Source organism: Epinephelus fuscoguttatus, linkage group LG1, assembly GCF_011397635.1.
Source record: "Epinephelus fuscoguttatus linkage group LG1, E.fuscoguttatus.final_Chr_v1".
Classification (NCBI taxonomy): Eukaryota; Metazoa; Chordata; class Actinopteri; order Perciformes; family Serranidae; genus Epinephelus; species Epinephelus fuscoguttatus.
Window position 1 is genome coordinate 38,264,121 of NC_064752.1, and position 18,281 is coordinate 38,282,401.

Consider the following 18,281-nt stretch of genomic DNA (forward strand, 5'->3'; position numbering starts at 1 on the left):
ATTAGAAAACCTAAAAAAAAAACCCCAAAACATTAATTTCTCTAGAGGAGATAATATCAATCATTCAGCTAAATGTGAGCCTTTTCTTTGGCTCACTGTAGTTGTCTCCTCTCAAATTGATGGCACTCATAACAAGACACAAAAAAGGGCACTCATCAGGAAGCTGTTCATTTGTTAAGTAAAAATCCAGATGAACGGCAAACTCTGTGTTTCCTTATTGATACATTTTAATTGTTTTTAACAACAGTTCAGACTGTAATGCCCAATGTGTCATTATACAAATTATTAAAATATATTCTGCAGTGCAAACATATATTCCACGGCACATATTAAAATACAAAGTGTTTACATACCATATAAAAAGGATCACATTTGTTAAACACAAATCCAGAAGGCCCGATGAGATTACACATATTGAGATGTTATACTGAAAGAATAGCTATCAGCAGAAACCTTGATTAGTTGTATTTGATTGATCATATTTTCTCCTTTTATTTTGGAGATTAGAGCAGTTCAGGAGCAGGTAAATTCTTTATCAAACCAGAGAGCCCCCTGCAGGATAGTGTTGTTACTGGCTCATCTGTTTGTGTATTCAGATGCTGGGAGAAGATAAAGGCTCAATTAAGCAGCACACTGCATATTGTCTGGTCTATAGTAGTTCAGCATTTCCAGTCATTTTAATTTCTCTGATACACAACACAAAGGCAGCACTGACACAGAGAGAAGACAAAACCAATGTTGGTTTGCCTAAACCTTCTGCAGAGCATTGTCATTTGGTTTGTTTTTTCTTCAATTTACAATTTAAATTGAGGCAATATGTAAAAATATAAACAAAAGGCCGAGACATTTACTCTGCAAAAACATCTTAAAAATGCAGTACTTGTGTGTGCTTTCTAAGTGGAAGATACGTCACTGTTTCCTGCATTCAAAAATACACATAATGACTGCTTTGCTTGAAGCACAAGGGCACTGCCTGTCATTAAAAAGCACTTAAAGTGCCACATATAGTATAATGGTTTTCGGACACACCACCTGCAAATAAAACGCCACTGATGGTGCATATAATTATCAAGAGATGATTCAATTTAATATAGGCCCACCTTCCAGTATAATCAGGAGACATATAAAAGCTGCATTAATTTTTTTACAGTATATAATTAAATTGTAAAAAAAAAAAAAAATCAAATATTTGTATTTAATTGACAATTAAAGGCAGTTATTGCAACATGAATGCACATACACATACCTATTCCACATTGTTGCATCTCTCCTATAACACTATAAAATATGGCAAAACTACATTTATAATCTACCTATGAACTGACCAAACAAAACTGTACACCAAGTGTTACATGGTGGACGGACGTGACAATGAGACTGAAAGATGTTTCTATGAGTCAGAGTCCTCTTCGTCATAGTAGCGGTTCCTCTTGATTATATCCTCTGCGCTCAGCTCCTCGGCATCACTTCCTTCTTTGTCCTCTTCCCAGAAGCCTACATCCTGGGAGGCGCGGTTCTGTTTTGGCTGTAAAGGTGGAGAGGGTGATGGTGAGATATCCGGAGAGATGCTTCTATGAGAGCCTCCATCTACCGCCGTCTTGTCTGCTGCTGCCTCTCCTCTCTGTTCTTGTTTGACTCTTTCTTCCTGTTGCTCAGTCTCCACGTCCTCCTCTGAGATGGCCTCAGCTGCTTTCGCTGCATCTTCGCTGGGTGTTTGAGGCATCGTCTTCTCTTTCTTTTCCTCTTGTTTTACTTGCTGAGGCTCTGGCTTATTTTCCTTGGGTGGCTCTTCAGATGGGTATTTTTCCTCAAATGATGCTCTCCATTCCAGCAAGGATTTGAGGGGGCGACGAGGTTCCCTGGGTCCCAGGCTGGTTGCGGGGTTGGGTCTAGCTGCAATTGTGAAAGGCCGACTGCGCTCCTTTAGAGAAGAGCTCCTCCTCAGGCTCTTCAGTTCAGCCCGCTCTGTGCTCTGGAAGGATGATGGCACCTCGTCCTCTGGGGGCCACTTGGCTCTCCAGGGTCGGCCCGAAGAAACTCCCTCCGTGACCGGACTGAGTGCTTCTGTCACAGAGTGGCGCTCACCAGCCGGGGGAGGCCAGGCGATTCTCAGCCTACGTTTCTCAGCTGGCTTCTCTGTAGACTCAAGCTTCTCCTCAGACCTGGCATGTGTCTGAGCACGTGTCTCCAGTAAGGCAGTCAGGTCTGTAACCTTAACCGGTGAGGATTCTTCCACAGCTGGAGTTACCTCATTGTCTGAGATACTCTCAGCTGGACGTGTCACCAATGCTGGTACCTCTTTTTCCTTCGGCGTCACCACTTCCTCACCTTCTTCTCCATCAGCTCGAGGCTCCCAGCGCTCCTTGTGAGGCCGATGGCCGAAGCCCTCATCGTAGTTGCCTTTAGCTTTGAACAGCTGGTTGAAATGGGGCTTGCAGTAGACGTTACCATGCAGAGAGGCATAGTTCAAAAGACTAGAAATAAAGAGTAGCAAAAGATATTATTTAGCAAATGTCCCTCTTCGGAGTTCTTCAGTCAGCCACTGAGGAGGCATTTCAAAATAGAAATCAGATCAAAAGACATGATGAAACTCCAGGAAATGTGCGACAGTGTAAGACTAACCTGAGCTTGGTGCTGCAGTGAACACAGCGGAAGCAACTTTTGTGGTAGATGTGCTGAAGGGCCACCAGCCTCTCCAGCGGGTACACCGTCTTTAGACAAGCGATGCATGTCTCCCTCACCGGTGGGCTGAACTTCTAAACACACAGCAGTCACATACATCCATAAATAACAATTAACACAAGCTGAAATTAGACTTTTCTTTCTATGAGTCATGCATGTCTCCTGCTTGTTGTGATGACTGACTCACCCTGGATGCTTTGGGCTGCTCGCTGCTCTCCCCTGAAACAGATCAAACATACAAAACATCAGTCACTGTGCTGAAAAGGTCAGTCCAACCAAACTGTATCTCATTTTGGGTGCCAGAGTAATCTGAATATATTAATATTGTGGTTAATGTTCTGTTTCACATTTTATATTACAGGCGATTCTTTATCAAGAACATGAACGTATCCATGAAGACTCACCATTGCACTCCGGTGCAGAAGTGTGTTTCTGATTTACTGGTGCAGATGTTTTTGGAGCAGACACCTCTGGAGTCAAACCCTGGAGGAAACAAAGTAAAAGAAAAGAGGGAAGCAAACACTTGTCAACTCGCAGTTACATAATGAACTGTTGTGTGTTTTTCCTTTTTCTGGTGTAGGAAGGAAGGAAGGCATTAAAGAAAAAGGAAGACAACAAACAATGTACATGCAGTAATGTTAGTAGCTAGATCTGTGGAAAAAGACACGTACATTACCAGTAAACAATGTTGCCTCACTCACTACCACCTTTAAACCTGGTGCATGAGAAGTGACTTATTTCAGATCATGTTGTCTTAAAAATGTCAAATGTATTATTTTTTTAATGTCGGGGCAAACTCCATTAATCTGGGAATACTATTATCAACCTATACATGATTTTTTTTTCACAGCAATTATCCTTATGAAATATTGGGAAATTTCTTAATTTTCATTCATTTAGAAAAGACATACTTCTAAATATATATCACAAAGGTTTAGTATATTTTAGAGAGATTATATCTGTTCTGAAATCAGCTTCTATTGCATGAACTCACAGAGCGAGTGGTGCCTTGTTTGGAAACAGCAGCCTGGTACTTGGCCATCTTCTCCTTCATGGATGTGGACTCCAACACTCTGTCGGGCACAGACAGACCTACAGCAGAGCAGATGATCACACTTAATACTTTGACTGTGACTGCATTTCACTTTAACAGCAAATGATTGTTCTTCAGATTAAGAATTACTATTCATGATCCAGTTGTGACACATATTACTGTGTTCCCGGAAAACAAAACTGCTTGTAAATCAGTAGTTTTGTGATTGTAGGTTAGGGGTTAGGAGATGACAGTTAATTTAATTCTGTGTACTGCATCACACCCACTGATAAGTACAGAACCCCACTTAATTATTCAAAGGGCTGAGTGTGTTTGCGCATGTTTGTCTTTACCGCCATGTTGGTCCATGTCCTCTGATGAAGTGCTGCGACGGGTTGTCCTGCCGCCCTGTAAGAGTAAAATGATTGGTGGAATTAGAGGTCCTGTTTACAAAACTGGAGCTATAAACTGATTAGTTAATGGCATGTATCAATCATTATATTTGTCATTACAAGTGCAACATTGTCAGATCTACAGAGCCTTACTCTCTTTCTTTCTTTCAGCCAAACAAACTTTACTTAAAACTTTTTTACTTTCTTAAAAGGCTAACTCTGAATTTATGTTCCTATATCTGATAAGAGTTTTTTAGACCACCATACTGCTGCAACGAGAATTTTGATGCAATAAAGTGGACCTACATAGAAAATATCACTTTATTTGTCAGTATTGTTTACTTCTATCATTTGTAATTTTTCAGCAATGTGCAGAATAGATTTTTGTAGAAACAGCATATTGTAAAGGTGGTTCAGTTTGTGTCTCATTACCTTTTTTCTGAGACAAAAATATTCAGGTATTCATGGTTAAGTACAGGTTTCACAGCCTGTATGTGAGGCCTATCCTGTTTCGCACATGGACACATTTCCCAAGTCATCAGGACTGGTACAAAAGCATCCCACACAGGTTCATACTGTGTTGAGAAACATGGGAAGAACCTGAGTCCTCGGTGTAAAACAGATACAAGATATGAGTTGGCTGTGTTCTCATAAAAGTATAAAAATTTAGCCAAACCCACAGATTTCCAAATTATTATGACATAGTGTCATAACAAAGTGTTTGGGAACATATGTCCCAAATACCAAACTGCAGGCTCCATCTCAGCTACACCTCACTGAAGACAAACCAGGTCTAGTATGAGAGTAACCAGTTATTACCACTGACCAGTCTGACCTCTGTTTTTCACAGAAAAATGACAGGTATCTGCAAGGACAGCCACCAACATGCCTCTGAACTGCAGTCCAAATAACCAAAACTATTCCATTGCACTTCACTAAAAGAATGAGCTTTGTGTGCGTGTGTGCGTGCGTGCGTGTGTGCACGCTCACGTGTCACCAACAATAATGAGTAAACCAGACAGTTTCTCTCAGCAGTTATCCTGCACACATGAGTGGAAAAGAGTTTTGGCCAATTAAAATAGCCCATTCCTTCAGGCTGCCTCACTGCGACTGTGGAGTCCTGTTGTGCCACATATCTTCCTCAGCTACTTAAATCCACACACCAACTGCATTATAAAGCACTCAAAGCTTCAGCTGGACAGGGGCATGGGTTCCTACTTATTGAATAAATTCAACCTTTTCAGCCAGTGTTACAACACTCCTTGTTTGTCCTGTAAATGTTCACCAGTGACTTTTACACTACTTCTTTCCTTGTGGTGACACATCGGCATTAGTCATACTGTTAAGCACTTTTTAAAGACAACAACTTCCATGGCTGGAGACACCAGCAAAAGTGACAGAGTGCAAGTTAAGTAAAATCTCAAGACACACAAGGGTTGTGGTCTTTTTCATCTGATTATATATATTAACTCATGCAGTGGTGTGGTGATGGCTGCATGCAGACCAGACTGCACAATATGACATATACACCAAAACCTACAACTAAAGCCCAGGATACACACTGTGGCTAATGAAAATTGAAATAAAGCTCCACAGAGGTGATCCTCTGAAGAAAGAAGCAGCCCTGGGTCAGGAATGTTCCTGCATTCCTCTGTTATGGAAGGTGAGGAGTGGAGTGCTTGTTGTTTTGGGCCCAGAGCGAAAAAGACACTGTGACAGAGGGAAAGGGAGAGACAGAAACTGGTGGGGGAGAGTCGGGACCTGAATCAAGGTAAAACAAGACTACTTTAAAGAATACAGGGAACAGAGGACTTCAGGAAGAATACATCTGAAAAGAAACTGAGTATAAAGGACATGACAATTTAAATCCAAAGCTATGCTTAGCACTGAGTATCACCAGTCAAAGACAGGTTGACTTAAACTGTTATTGCTAAATGGGAAAAAATATCATTATGGTCAGTCTCTTTTACACGAGTAAACTAATTACATAGTCCCAGATTCACAATAGAAATAAACTAATTACTGTGTTCTGTTCAGTTTAGTATCAGTTACTTTTGATGTGCTGTAAGGCAGGATAATTAGGGCATAACAAACCTTGTAAATTAGGATCTAAGTGGTTGAGAGTTCCTTCAAAAGGTGCTAATTAAATCAGCTTCAGGTTATGCAACATAAAAGTAACCACATGCAAAAGGCATTCCGACCTTTTTTCAGAGGAGTTCAGAAAATATGACCAACATCAGTACAGTAAATCTCAACCATCCACACTGTGGTTACAGTTAATGCCTGAGAAACAAGGCCAATAGATGCACAGCTGTCGAAGCTGGCGAAAAGAATAGGCCGAGAACCTCATTCACAAACTATTTGTGCAAATTAATATGGTCTCAGTTAATGCTGAACATATGCACAAACTGACAACGTCTGTGCCAGTTTTGTAGGGACCTAAACAGTATACTTACTATGTATTTAGGGGAAGTCCTAGTGCTTGTTAAAGTGTTTATGACACAGTGACTACATTTACATGCACAATAATATTCCACTGTTATTCCAAATCTGAATTTGATACAGGTCATGTAGGCAGCATATTCAATTTGTATATTATGAATAAGGCCTTTTTCTGAATGAAGCATTTCCTGATTAAGACATGTGGGATATGCCATTGTTATTCTGGTTTGAGGAGCATCCTTTGGACATGTATACAATATATTCAAAATATGCATCTCATTTGGGGGTTTTACTGCAATTTGTGACACATAGCCTCTCGCCAGTTCACTGTCAGTTCTGTACAAACCCAATAGCCAAGAGATTCCAAGACTGTGGGGTAGAGATGCGTGCCCCAAAGAAAGCCCACATTTCTGTTCAGGAGCGACACATCTGCTTTTAAACATTATGAAAGACTTGGATATTTGAGGTTTTTGGATAGGCACAAATATCACAATGCTGAACTTTTGGTCGGATGGTTGAAGGAATGTGACGGAGGCTAGCCACAGGTGGAAAACTTTGAAAAAATCCTGTTTTGAGGCAAAGAACAAAATGGCACAAGCGCCTCCAGTCACTTTTCCATGTGGACCAAAATAAAAAAAAAGGGAATATTTTGTGCATGTAAATGTAGTGATTGTCTCAAATGTATCAGAAGAACGAGCTGCCAAAGCAGAAAATGATCTGTGTGTAACTACCTTGCCCATGGTGTCCTCTCCCTTCTCAAACTTCATCTTCAGGTTGTTCAGTGGCACTCTGGCTTTTTCATACGAGGCACAGGGGCTGGTGGGGACTTGCTGCTCGAGCTTTTCAGGTCTTTCACGGTGCGTCAGCTCATCCCTGTCCATCCCTCTCTGCTCTTCACCTTTGGGTGCTTCTGGAGCTGCTGCGGGCTGCTGGACGCGACTGGCTGGGCCGGGGCTCTTTAATGGAGGACTCTGCTCAGTGATGGAAGTAGACCTGGACAGAGCAGGAGGCCTGTGGCGAGAGCTGGACAGGCTAGGTGGTGGGATGGAAGAGGACTTGTCCTGTTGCTGCTCCCAGCGCTTCTTCAGAGCACTCAGGTTGCCAGACCGCAAGGACACTGACACACTCTCAGAAGACTGTGAGGAAGACAAGAGAGATTAAAAGTTGAAAGTAAAAATGACTTCTCAAACACTGCCAATCAAAAGCAACAGCAGATTCTGGTCTTCTTCTTGTTCTATCTGTAGGCTAAAAGTATTTCTATCTGGCAACAAACATACAGTGCTACACATACAGCTTAAAGCCCAATCCAGCGTGATGGAATAAAGGAAATGCCAGACTCTGAGCTTGGCTTCACTGACAGATTAGGTGAACAGCTGTTCAAAGTTGGTCCAGGAAGATGTTTTGCTGCGGCTGCTGAAGGCAACAATGAAGATAACAGGGCCGTGCAAGCAGGCTGCATTCCTTTTCACACGACAACTTTACCTTTCCCAAAAAACCACTGAGGGGTGCTCTGTTCACCACTCAGCCATTCATGACAATAAAACATGCTGAGCAACAAACAGAACAACGGGAGAAACACTACTGCTGTGTGACCTGCAGGAACTTCCTTAATTACAAAAGAGGAATGATCCGTTGAAGAAAGAGGATGTGGACACGTGAATAAATCACTCTCATATAAGTAAACTAATCAACTAATAAATCTTCAAAAACATTGTGAGCTTTTGTAGGCAAGCCTCCAGCTGAGGTCAGCTCAGTGGGAAACACTTAAACAATATTATATTATGAAAATCACATTTTCCCCCACAAAATTATGTTCAACCTAATTTAAAGATGATGATTAGAGATGACAAACAAAAACACAAAATTAGTCAAAAGACTCAACAACTTTTGTGAATTAGAACATCAAACTAAATCTGGTACATCAACAAGGAAGTTAAATGACCATGCAGAAACACAGACAGACAAATAGTAATAAAGGAAAGAAGAAAGAAATCAGACCATAAGAATAAAGAACTGAACAAATGGGACAAAACCCCCAAAGTGCTGAAAAAACTGACACACAATTACTCTCTTTGTGAGGCAAGTCCAGGGTGAGCGGAGAGAACTGGACAGTGACAAGATTGTTCCCGTTTTTTAGCAAAAAGACAAAAGGAGAAACCTCTTCAACTTCGTTGGAGTACCCAAATGTGCTGTAACCACAATTTAACAGCAGGGAAAAGTGAGTCCTTTGGTTGGTCCTTCTCTACAGGTCAGTGTGTTGAGAGACAGAGCTCTCCCAGATGTTAGCAGCTAGACAAAATCTGCTCGTGAGAATCAGTCCAGCCCCTTTAACACCCGGAAAGTGAATGAGAGAGAGCTAGAGGGAGAGAGAGAGAGTCAGAATACCCAGGAAACCAGAGCAGGAAATGGTACATTCAGGGAAAAGTTAACTCTTTATTTGCTGTGACAGCATGACAGCATTGACATTTTTCCACCCACAAATGATTTTGGATGATAACAGCACTAAAAAATGTGTCTACATAGCACAGAATTTCAAAACACTACTTGGAGGTCAGATTCTATGGGAAGTTGTTCCACAAAAAAATGAGCTCCAATGACTGAAGTTAGTTTTTATTATTTTATTATTTAGTTTTTTATATATAGATTTCTCAGTTTTAAAAGTATCTCCTAACAATGTTACCTTAACTACAACTGACTAAAATTGGGAGTCTCTTTGTTTAACATAATTTAAAATTCATACAACTGCATCCCGTACATGCTGGAGATGAAACTGACTTGATTGCTGGAAGTCTTAAAGCGGGCATATTAGCATAAGCATTAGCATTACTCGTGGATAAATATGCCTTGATTTTTCCAACATATTTCTTACTGAACTAACCAGATCCTGCAAAGATGGGCCGCTGTGCCAAACCCATCTCATGTTTTTTGATCACTGGTGCTGGGGTGTCAAACTCATTTTAGGTCAAGGGCCACATACAGTTCAATTTGATCTCAAGTGGGCCAAACCAGTAAAACAATTGCTTAATAAGTTAACCTCTTAATAACAACACCTCCATATGTTTCTTTTTCGTTTAGTGTAAAGAGGTACAAGTACATTCTGAAAACATTCATCCATTTACAAAACAGCTGATGAAGAGCCTGAGATGTCTTAAGAAAAATGTGTTTAATTTCAACAGTATGTCTTAATTTTCCCACATTCAGTGAGTCTACTACTCACTGTCATTACATGTCCATTTTTCCAAACACCAATTAACCAGTTAAGTATATGAAATAAAAATAGGAGTGAACGGTGTAGATGAAACTAATTTCTCTGATTCTTTTCACAATTATTTTTTTATTTATCCCTAAATTTGATGATGAGTGTGCATGTTCTCCCTGTGTCAGCATGGGTTTTCAGTCTAAAGACATGCAGGTCAGGTTAATGAGTGACTTTAAATTGTGAGCATGAATGGCTGTGTGTCTAAATGTGCCAGCACTGTGATAGTCTGGCTACCTGCACAGGGTGTAGCCTGCCTCTTGCCCAATGTCAGCTGGGATAGGCTCCAGCAACCCCCACTTCACGACCCTGTATCAGGATAAGCAGTTATGGATAATAAATGAGCGAATTATATAATCACAGATGCAGCTCACAGGATACCAGAGTCTGAAGAGTTTCAAAGCCCCCATTATAATCAAGAGAAAAGCAACAAATCTTTTTGAGACGCAATTTTGTTTTACTTTTTTTTTAATGTTTTATCTATGTAATCTATCTAATGAACTAATCATTCATTGATGTGTTTAAAAAGACCCCCTTCCCCCAACTCCCCCTCACACACACACACACACACACACACACACACACACACCCCCTAACACACAGACAGACAGATGGTCTTTTGCGCTGTTCATTCAAACTTGTGTTACCCTAAAATATTTGAACTACACTTTCAAATTCCTTTTATAGTGGCATCAGCTCATATCCTCATATACTACTGGTTCCTGAAATGATAACAAACTATGATGACTCACACTGAAATGTTCATCAGTGATGACCTGTCAACAGAACATGGACAGAACTTTGCCTTCAGACCATCTTTCAAGTTTTGTTCTTTAAACACAGCATGAAAGTAAATAACGCAGGAAAGTTTCTTTCACAAACACTACATTCAAATCACGTTTCTGCTGAATAAAAAAACCTTCTTGTCTTTTACATCACTAGCCAGATCATTAAACAAAGACTATAGAAGCAAACAAGCCTTTAAAGCAGCTGGCTCACACACACTGGTAAACAACGGCCACATTTCATACAGCACATCCACAGAAACATTACCTTGTATTTCTTCATGGTGTTGGCTGATCAGTTACTCATCTAATCTCAGTCCTGTTTTGTTTATGAGTCTTTCACACTGACAAAGCAGCTAACCTACAGTTGGATCCACAAAGAGCATTGCAAGGGGATTACACTGAAGTGGGATTATGGGTTTGATAGCCGGCCCATCGCAACAAGTGGCCAATGAGAGGTCGGGCAAGACAAGACATTTGGCCCAGACAGTGTGTTGGCATGGTGAGTGTGTGTGTGTGTGCTCAATAATTAGTTTAGCACCACCAGCAGCTACTGAGCAAATGAAGCCAAACATGCAGCATACACACATTTCACACACACACTTCATTTAACCATGTGGGTTGCCAGGAGAGGCCCATTAAAATGCTGCAAACAAAATGCATCACAGATTCAGATTTCATATGTGAAACATCAACTTAGATTTGTTTTGTATCAAATTCAGGAGCAGCTGTACACACTACTATTCATAAATCCCATGAAATGTCTTTAAACTGAATTAAATGTCTCAAGCATCCCCCAGAGAGATACTTACTCCTTTTTTTTTCTCTGCACTTGACTCCTCAGCTGCTCTCTGGTACCTGAGAGACACAGAAACAACACTGACCTCTGGTGATGCAAAACAAAAACATAGACTTTCTAAGGATCGTGGCATTTCCTCAGTCAAGAGCCTTGCAAGTCATTTAACAACTGTACACAGTGAAACAAAGATTTTTTTTTGTAATTTTCAGATTTTACTTTGTTAAAAGTTTATTTTAGATATAGTTTCACTTCCATTTTTGTTATAATTCTTACACTATTAGGGGGTAGTATTATTTTTTAGATTAAATGACAAATTGAGAAGAAGTATTATTTATGTATTTTAAACAAGCACATTACTATTCACAACAATAAATCATAAAAATATTGAGAAGTCACTTTTAATACATCATCAGCTTTGTAAAAAAAGGGCAATCATTTTTTTTCTGGCTGCAGAAATTAAATGCACACGCAGACTCAGCAACAGTCTGAACTAACTCAGCCCTAAGTAGAACTCACACATTTTGTCCAAAGTCTTTTCAACATAATATCTAAACACTGACTGGCAGTGTCCTTAAAGGTCACATAATATGCTCATTTACAGGTTCATACTTGTGTTTTCGGTTTCTACTAGAACACATTTACATGATTTAATGGTCAAAAAACACTTTACTTTTCTCATACTGTCTGCCTGAGAACACCTGTATTTACTCTCTGTCTGAAACACTCTGTTTTACCGACTGTCTCTTTAAGCTTCCTTCAAAAAAGCCCAGTCTGCACTGATTGGTGAATGTTTTTCTTTTTTCCTTCCACAACTGCGCTTTCGGTGTCTCTGCACCATCTGTGCAGCCAGTGGAATGACTATAACACACTGTAGCGGCACTTTCTATCTTTCTAGACTGTTTCACTGGAATTGCATTACTAGTCAACAGCTTGGGTTCATGTTTACGTCCTGACAGCTGATGTCACTCACATACAATGCAAAACATTCCAACAAGAAATACAAAGGGCCCCATTCATGTTTATGTTTCAAGTTTGAAACGGTCTATGTAGTGTACTTGTGACATCACAACTTCACAGTATTCCTGACAGCTTGTTTAAAGTCACAATTTCTGAATACAGACTGTGTGCATTTCTCTGTGGCTTCAGCGTTTTAATACTTTCACAGTATTTATATACATTGCCTGCTTCATATTAAAAAAGACATGGAAATCTGACTTTTTACAGTATGGGACCTCTCAGATCAAGAGGTAGTCATGTGGGCCAAACATGATCGCTCTATCTAGAAATGTATCTAGCATTCATTTCTTGCGGTACAGATAGTTTACAGGTGTAAATCAACAACAAACTGAGTGAAAACCAGTTGTTACTCACTTGGAGAAGCGTTCAGCGAGGGCATTGTTTCTCCCTCGGCCACTGAGTGACAGCTCCTTTGCAGTGACACGCAAGGACTGTGCTGCCCAGGCCCGCCGATTAAATGGACCACTTTCCATCTCTGGCAGCTAGCTGAATATCTGAAAGACAAACACAGCCACCAATTAGCAATGTTCATTATTACTACACATACAGTGACTCTTCCCCTCTAATTTATATCCCAAACCTTTACCGGAGCAAACTGAACTTCAGTCATACCTTTAACCATCAGCTCAGTTCTTACCAGGTGAGTGAGACCACCATACTAACAGCATGGCATGACAAAACTATTTCAACGTGTACAGACTCTTCAGAGGGTCAGTGCCAGAGTCCAGGTTTATGCTTGTACGGGAATTATCTGCTGTCTGAGATCACTGATCTGCATGTTTGTACCATGCTCTCCATCAGTTTACCTCTTCAGACCTCCCCTTCCTGACACACACATACCAAAGAGTGGTAACCTGTATATGCGATCATACAGTTATGCATGCAAACAAACACACCGACAGGTTCAAACTTGCACTCCGGCTCATGCTGCATGACTGCAAGATGGAGGCACAAGAGTGTGAGCACATTATCATTACGAGAAGACAACCCGCCATGGGCAACGCTCACAAAAGACCAGACAAAAGCAGTGTCCCACAACCACACTGCATAGCACACACTTTCTCTATCTTCACTCGGACAAACCAACACTTAAATACGTGCTGCAGATGGATGATGAGCGTCTGTTGCAGTTTCTGTGTGTGGAGAGACATCCTAATGTCAGACCATGAATCCCCCTGTTAGTGCTGAGACAGTATATCATAACCATGTGGTTAAATCACCACTGTGCGCAGCTACAGCTACACTCAATAATAATTTCTCTGACTATGTGGGCCTTTTCACTCAGGTGCACCTATTATATCACCACTTCATACGATATGGGTGACAAGCAGTGTGAGGACTTTGGACTGACTGAATTGCAACACAGCCCTGACACTCCTGACTGCATTACCTACAGTGTTACCCACTGAAATAAATACAATACGTAATTTTATATAATGATGTGTAATTATATATAATTAATTGCAATTACTTTCATTTACTGTCAGGCTAGTGTGTCTAGATGAGCAGAGGCAAAGTTCGGTTGGACACAACATACACAACACAACACTGCTGAAGCACTCCTCTTAGGTTTCCTACATCTGAAAAGCTTGGGGCTGTTTGCTGCTGCTACAGGTTTTGAAGCCTGATGGGCGAGTTAGTTTACCTTGCCTATAGATCAGTTGTATACTGTGCTGTGTATAGTCTCTGCTGAATCGGTATCTGGGTTTAAGCACACAAATGTTATGCTGAAATCATTCGTTAACTTCTCCTTTCTGCCCTGTGAGTCATTTTGCAGGATACCAAGCCAACACGCATTGGATGACAGGCAGGTCTGCCACCAGTCTGTCACAAGGATAACACAGGTGCACTGCCTTTAGAGTCACAAATCTGCCTCTTTTGCATATCCTTAAACTGTTGAAAGAAGCCAGAGCAACAGAAGAAAACAAATGAGAGAAGTCCATTCAAAAATGACATGGATTGAGAGCCAAACTCAAGTTCTTCTCGCTGTACACAAGTGCACAAAGAGAACAGCCAAGCTTAACAGAGCTGTCATCTGTAAATCGATGCCGGTACACAGCAGGAAATGTTTGTGATTTAAATAAATAATAGGGTGGGGTTATAGTGTGTTTTTCCTGTATGTGAAAACAATCTTATGATTTACATTCTGACTTTCTGTTGAATTATCTGGTTTAGAAGCCTGAGATTAAAGACACAAAATTGTCACTACAGCACTGAATAAGAAGCTAATGTTAACATTTTATCTGTGCAAACCATCCCTACTGATTATGAAATGTAGGTCACTGTTCAAATCCAAATAAAAAGCGCACAAACCATTATTTGTAAGTTAAACACACTGAAGTCCCTACATACCACGTGCAAAAACCTTTATAAGTCCAACAGGTAATAGTTTTTGTTTCGACTTTTGTTATTGGAACTTCTACCAGGTCAGACATAGGATTTAGAGGTAAAGTTTGCAGTATTATTAATGACCATTTTAACATTCTTGTATGACAACAGGTGAATTTAATTTCTTTTTAATTGCTGTGCTAGCTTCACATTGCCCCAAGGATTCTTTGCTTTACCTCCGCTCCTCCTTGCATGATGAATTAAACCTTTAGGAGCCAGGTCAGTAAGTAAATCGTTATTAATTAGAGGTAACAAAGGTAACAAAAGTAAACAATGGTGGCCCAGCTCCAGCCAAGGGTGAGATACACTGCAAGCAGAGCCTTAGAACCATTACACGCTATCTGATATATGAGCTGTTGAAATCTGATCATCTAAACACCAGCGTTTACCTTTATCTCCATCACCTGTTATCAGTGAAAGGTGGACACTGACCTTTAACCCTTGCTTGAGGAAAGTTCTTCTTAACAACAAGTAACCACAACACTGTCAGATACAGTGGGCCAATGACTCATGAGCAAGGAGGAGTCCGCATTGCTTGACGCATGATTGACCTAAGACGCCATTCTTATTAAAAAAAAACAACAACAAAACACAATAAGCACTGAGGCGGTACAATAATCACACATCACTGATGTTGAAGATTGGCACTGTTCAGAGGCTAACATGGTATTTGAAGAACTTTAATTTCAGGTGTGTGACACTGGGCTTGGAGACTGTTGGTGGCACAAAAAGCCAAACTGTCGATACACTAAATATATTCTGTCATATTAGTTTGTTACATGTAAAAAAAATTACATGTAAATTTAGACAAATGAAAATAAAGTGACAACCTAGGACGACAGTACAGACTCAGCAGCTGGACAAGATTAGCATCGACATCTCGACAGACAGAAAGTCCTTTGAAAGCAGGACAGACTACTATAAGCGCACGTGCGTTAATATAAAAATCACCGCCTCAATCTAAACACAAACAGACTCGCTCGACTTGTCAAAATACAAACATTTGGTATTTCTAAAACAGGCCTAGCTCGAGTTATTTACATCTATTTCCACGTCCTTGCTGTGAGTTTGGTCTTACCTGTCCGAACTTCCGTTGAGTCACTCTTTTTGTGAAACCTTGAGACACCTGACACTCGCTGCTGCCTCTGCGTCACCGCCCGGTGTGGACAGACAGAGGTGGAGTGTACAGAAAAGTGTCATGGGAGTGGAAGAGCTGGGTCACGTGATGTTTATGCACCAATGACCTTAGGTATTGCATTACCTCTACCTGGTGCGTTTGTGTGTGTGTGTGAGCGCGCGCGAGGGCGCGTGGTGCTCCTGCATACCACCCACCCAAATTCCTGAGAACAAGCAAACCTACTCTTTCATTTCTCGTGCGAAGAGAAAACACGAGAAGGGAGACAAGAGAGAGTGAGAAGGCATACTGAACAACTCAGGGTTCTTCAATAGAGCAGAACTGGATCTGCAGGGACTATGCTAAATTTCATAATATAATAATACCAATAATAATAATAGTAAAGGCAACAATACTACTAATAACATTAAACATTATATAGCACCTTTTATTAATAAAATGGAGCTCAATGTGCTGATTCAGACATGTTTATGCTCTTAAAGCAAAGGTGACAATGTAGGAACAAGTGTCATACAGCTTCACCACAGGTTTCATTTTAGCTAAGTGCCTGCACACCAACAGAAAAATTTCAAACACTAGTGCGTTTGTGAGGTCTTGCATTATTTACTGTAAATGGGATCTGAAATAGGCCGTGCATGGTGCATTGGATGTTTGCATTACATTTGCCTTCTAAATACTGTAAAGCCAACTGGGTGGTGTGGTGAGAATTGGAAGATTGTGGCTTTAATGTGGAGAACTCTGTTGTGACCAAGAGTGAAAGTAAAAGTGTGGTTTAAGAACTAGTTTTTCATGTTCAAGGTTTTACTGTTACAGACCAGCCAACCAAAGGAAAACACATTGGTCCAGTTTTCTATGTCAGCTAATGAAGCTATACCTTTAAGTTGTATACCTCAACATAGAGAAAAAGACAATTTTGTAATCCAGTAACCTAATGTAACACTGATGTCATTATTTTCAAGCTGATAATGACAGAATCCAGATGACTAACAATTTTGATTTTAGTGGCGTTTAATACTTACAAATAAACTTATCAGCTGATATATTGTTTTTGATTGCCTTCCATTGAAGTAAAATAGGTTACAGTATACGCTATATGACCTAAAAATTAAAATAAAATAAAATTTTGTTTTATCCTCTTGCTCCTAAGAATGATGAAATGCAAAGAACACAAAGTTGTTAACAATATTTGAAAAGACCTGAACTCTTGTTTTTGTCAGTCCCTGAGCAAGTGCTTTGATTATTTAAAATGAATTAAAATACTCACAGTGTCACATAAAGTCTCATGAAAGATTTATTCGAGGATGTATTGTCATACAATACAGGATGGCACACTGAAATGTAGTTGTAGTCCACTCCACTCTGCAAACAGAAAATGGTTGAACATATATTCAAAATGTTTAAATTATAATAAATTATGATATGTAATCAATAATAAATTAGGCATTAAAATAGAACAAACTATATAAAGAAGTCAAAAGTATCATTGTGTCTCTTACAAAGACCCTGTTGAATGTATATTCTACAGGAACTAGGACAGGAGGTGTTTGTGGACATGCCCACATTTTAATGTTACCTAACCCATACAAATATACAGTCAATAAGGAACTTATTACAACGTTAGAGCTCCAGTTGTTTCCATAGGCGTATAGAGACCCGACCGAGGACATTGTTTAAACCTTTGAACCCTGAGTAAATTGGTGTGATTTCTTTCAAAAACATAGGCAAAAAAGGCAATGAGCAACTTGGTAGAAAATGCCCCACAAATAACAAAAAAAGTATAGATTTAGAAAATTATTTTTTTTTTAAAAAAAAGTAAAAAATGAAAAAAGCTAGGGGAAAATAGATGTATAATTATTATTACCACATATTTAAAAAATATGGTACAGAATTATTAGAATTTAAACCACTTTTTCCCAGGTCGTTTGTTTTTTTGTTTTTGTTTTTAGTTTTCTCTTTTCTCTACTTTCATGCAAATTTTGGGGGTCATTTCTTCTATCATTGCTCATTGCCTGCCTCCCATTTTTTTGACAGAAATCCAGCCAATTTGCTCAGGTTTCAAAGGGTTAAGCAAGCAGCAGTTCATTCACGCAAATAAAGATTTCCCAAAATATTTTAAATATGTCCAGGGCCAACAATGGAAAAAAACAAAAACCCAACGCTTAATAGGCTACTTGATTAATGAACCAATTAAGGAAGATGCTGTGTATTTTTGGCTTTAGGTGAGTGTAAAACCAAAGCAAAGCACACAAGAACAGAAAATTGCATAGGTAGAATAAACTAAACTAAATCACATACTGCCACAATTGATGGTGACGTCACCGCCCGTTAAACGGGAGCCTGGGAGGAGCTATC

General features: G+C 39.9%; 1 protein-coding gene across 1 annotated transcript; it reads right to left on the reverse strand.

The window, feature by feature from the left end:
* Positions 1 to 209: 209 nt before the first annotated feature.
* On the reverse strand, positions 210 to 16,007 carry LOC125889648 (LIM domain and actin-binding protein 1-like). Its single transcript, XM_049577688.1, has 10 exons — positions 15,873 to 16,007; positions 12,761 to 12,900; positions 11,403 to 11,448; positions 7,281 to 7,685; positions 4,069 to 4,123; positions 3,677 to 3,774; positions 3,087 to 3,165; positions 2,870 to 2,901; positions 2,623 to 2,756; positions 210 to 2,474 (listed from the first exon to the last, which is right to left on the reverse strand). The coding sequence occupies exons 2-10, from the start codon at positions 12,877 to 12,879 to the stop codon at positions 1,391 to 1,393; spliced, it is 2,052 nt and encodes a 683-aa protein (XP_049433645.1). The 5' UTR covers positions 12,880 to 12,900; positions 15,873 to 16,007; the 3' UTR covers positions 210 to 1,390.
* Positions 16,008 to 18,281: the final 2,274 nt, after the last annotated feature.

Coding starts and splice junctions, on each gene's coding strand:
- LOC125889648 (XM_049577688.1), bottom strand. CDS start 12,879: ATGGAAAGTGGTCCATTTAATCGGCGGGCCTGGGCAGCACAGTCCTTG. Junction 4,124..7,280: donor GAGAGGACACCATGGGCAAG/GTAGTTACACAC, acceptor TTACTCTTACAG/GGCGGCAGGACAACCCGTCG. Junction 3,775..4,068: donor GGACATGGACCAACATGGCG/GTAAAGACAAAC, acceptor GCTCTGCTGTAG/GTCTGTCTGTGCCCGACAGA.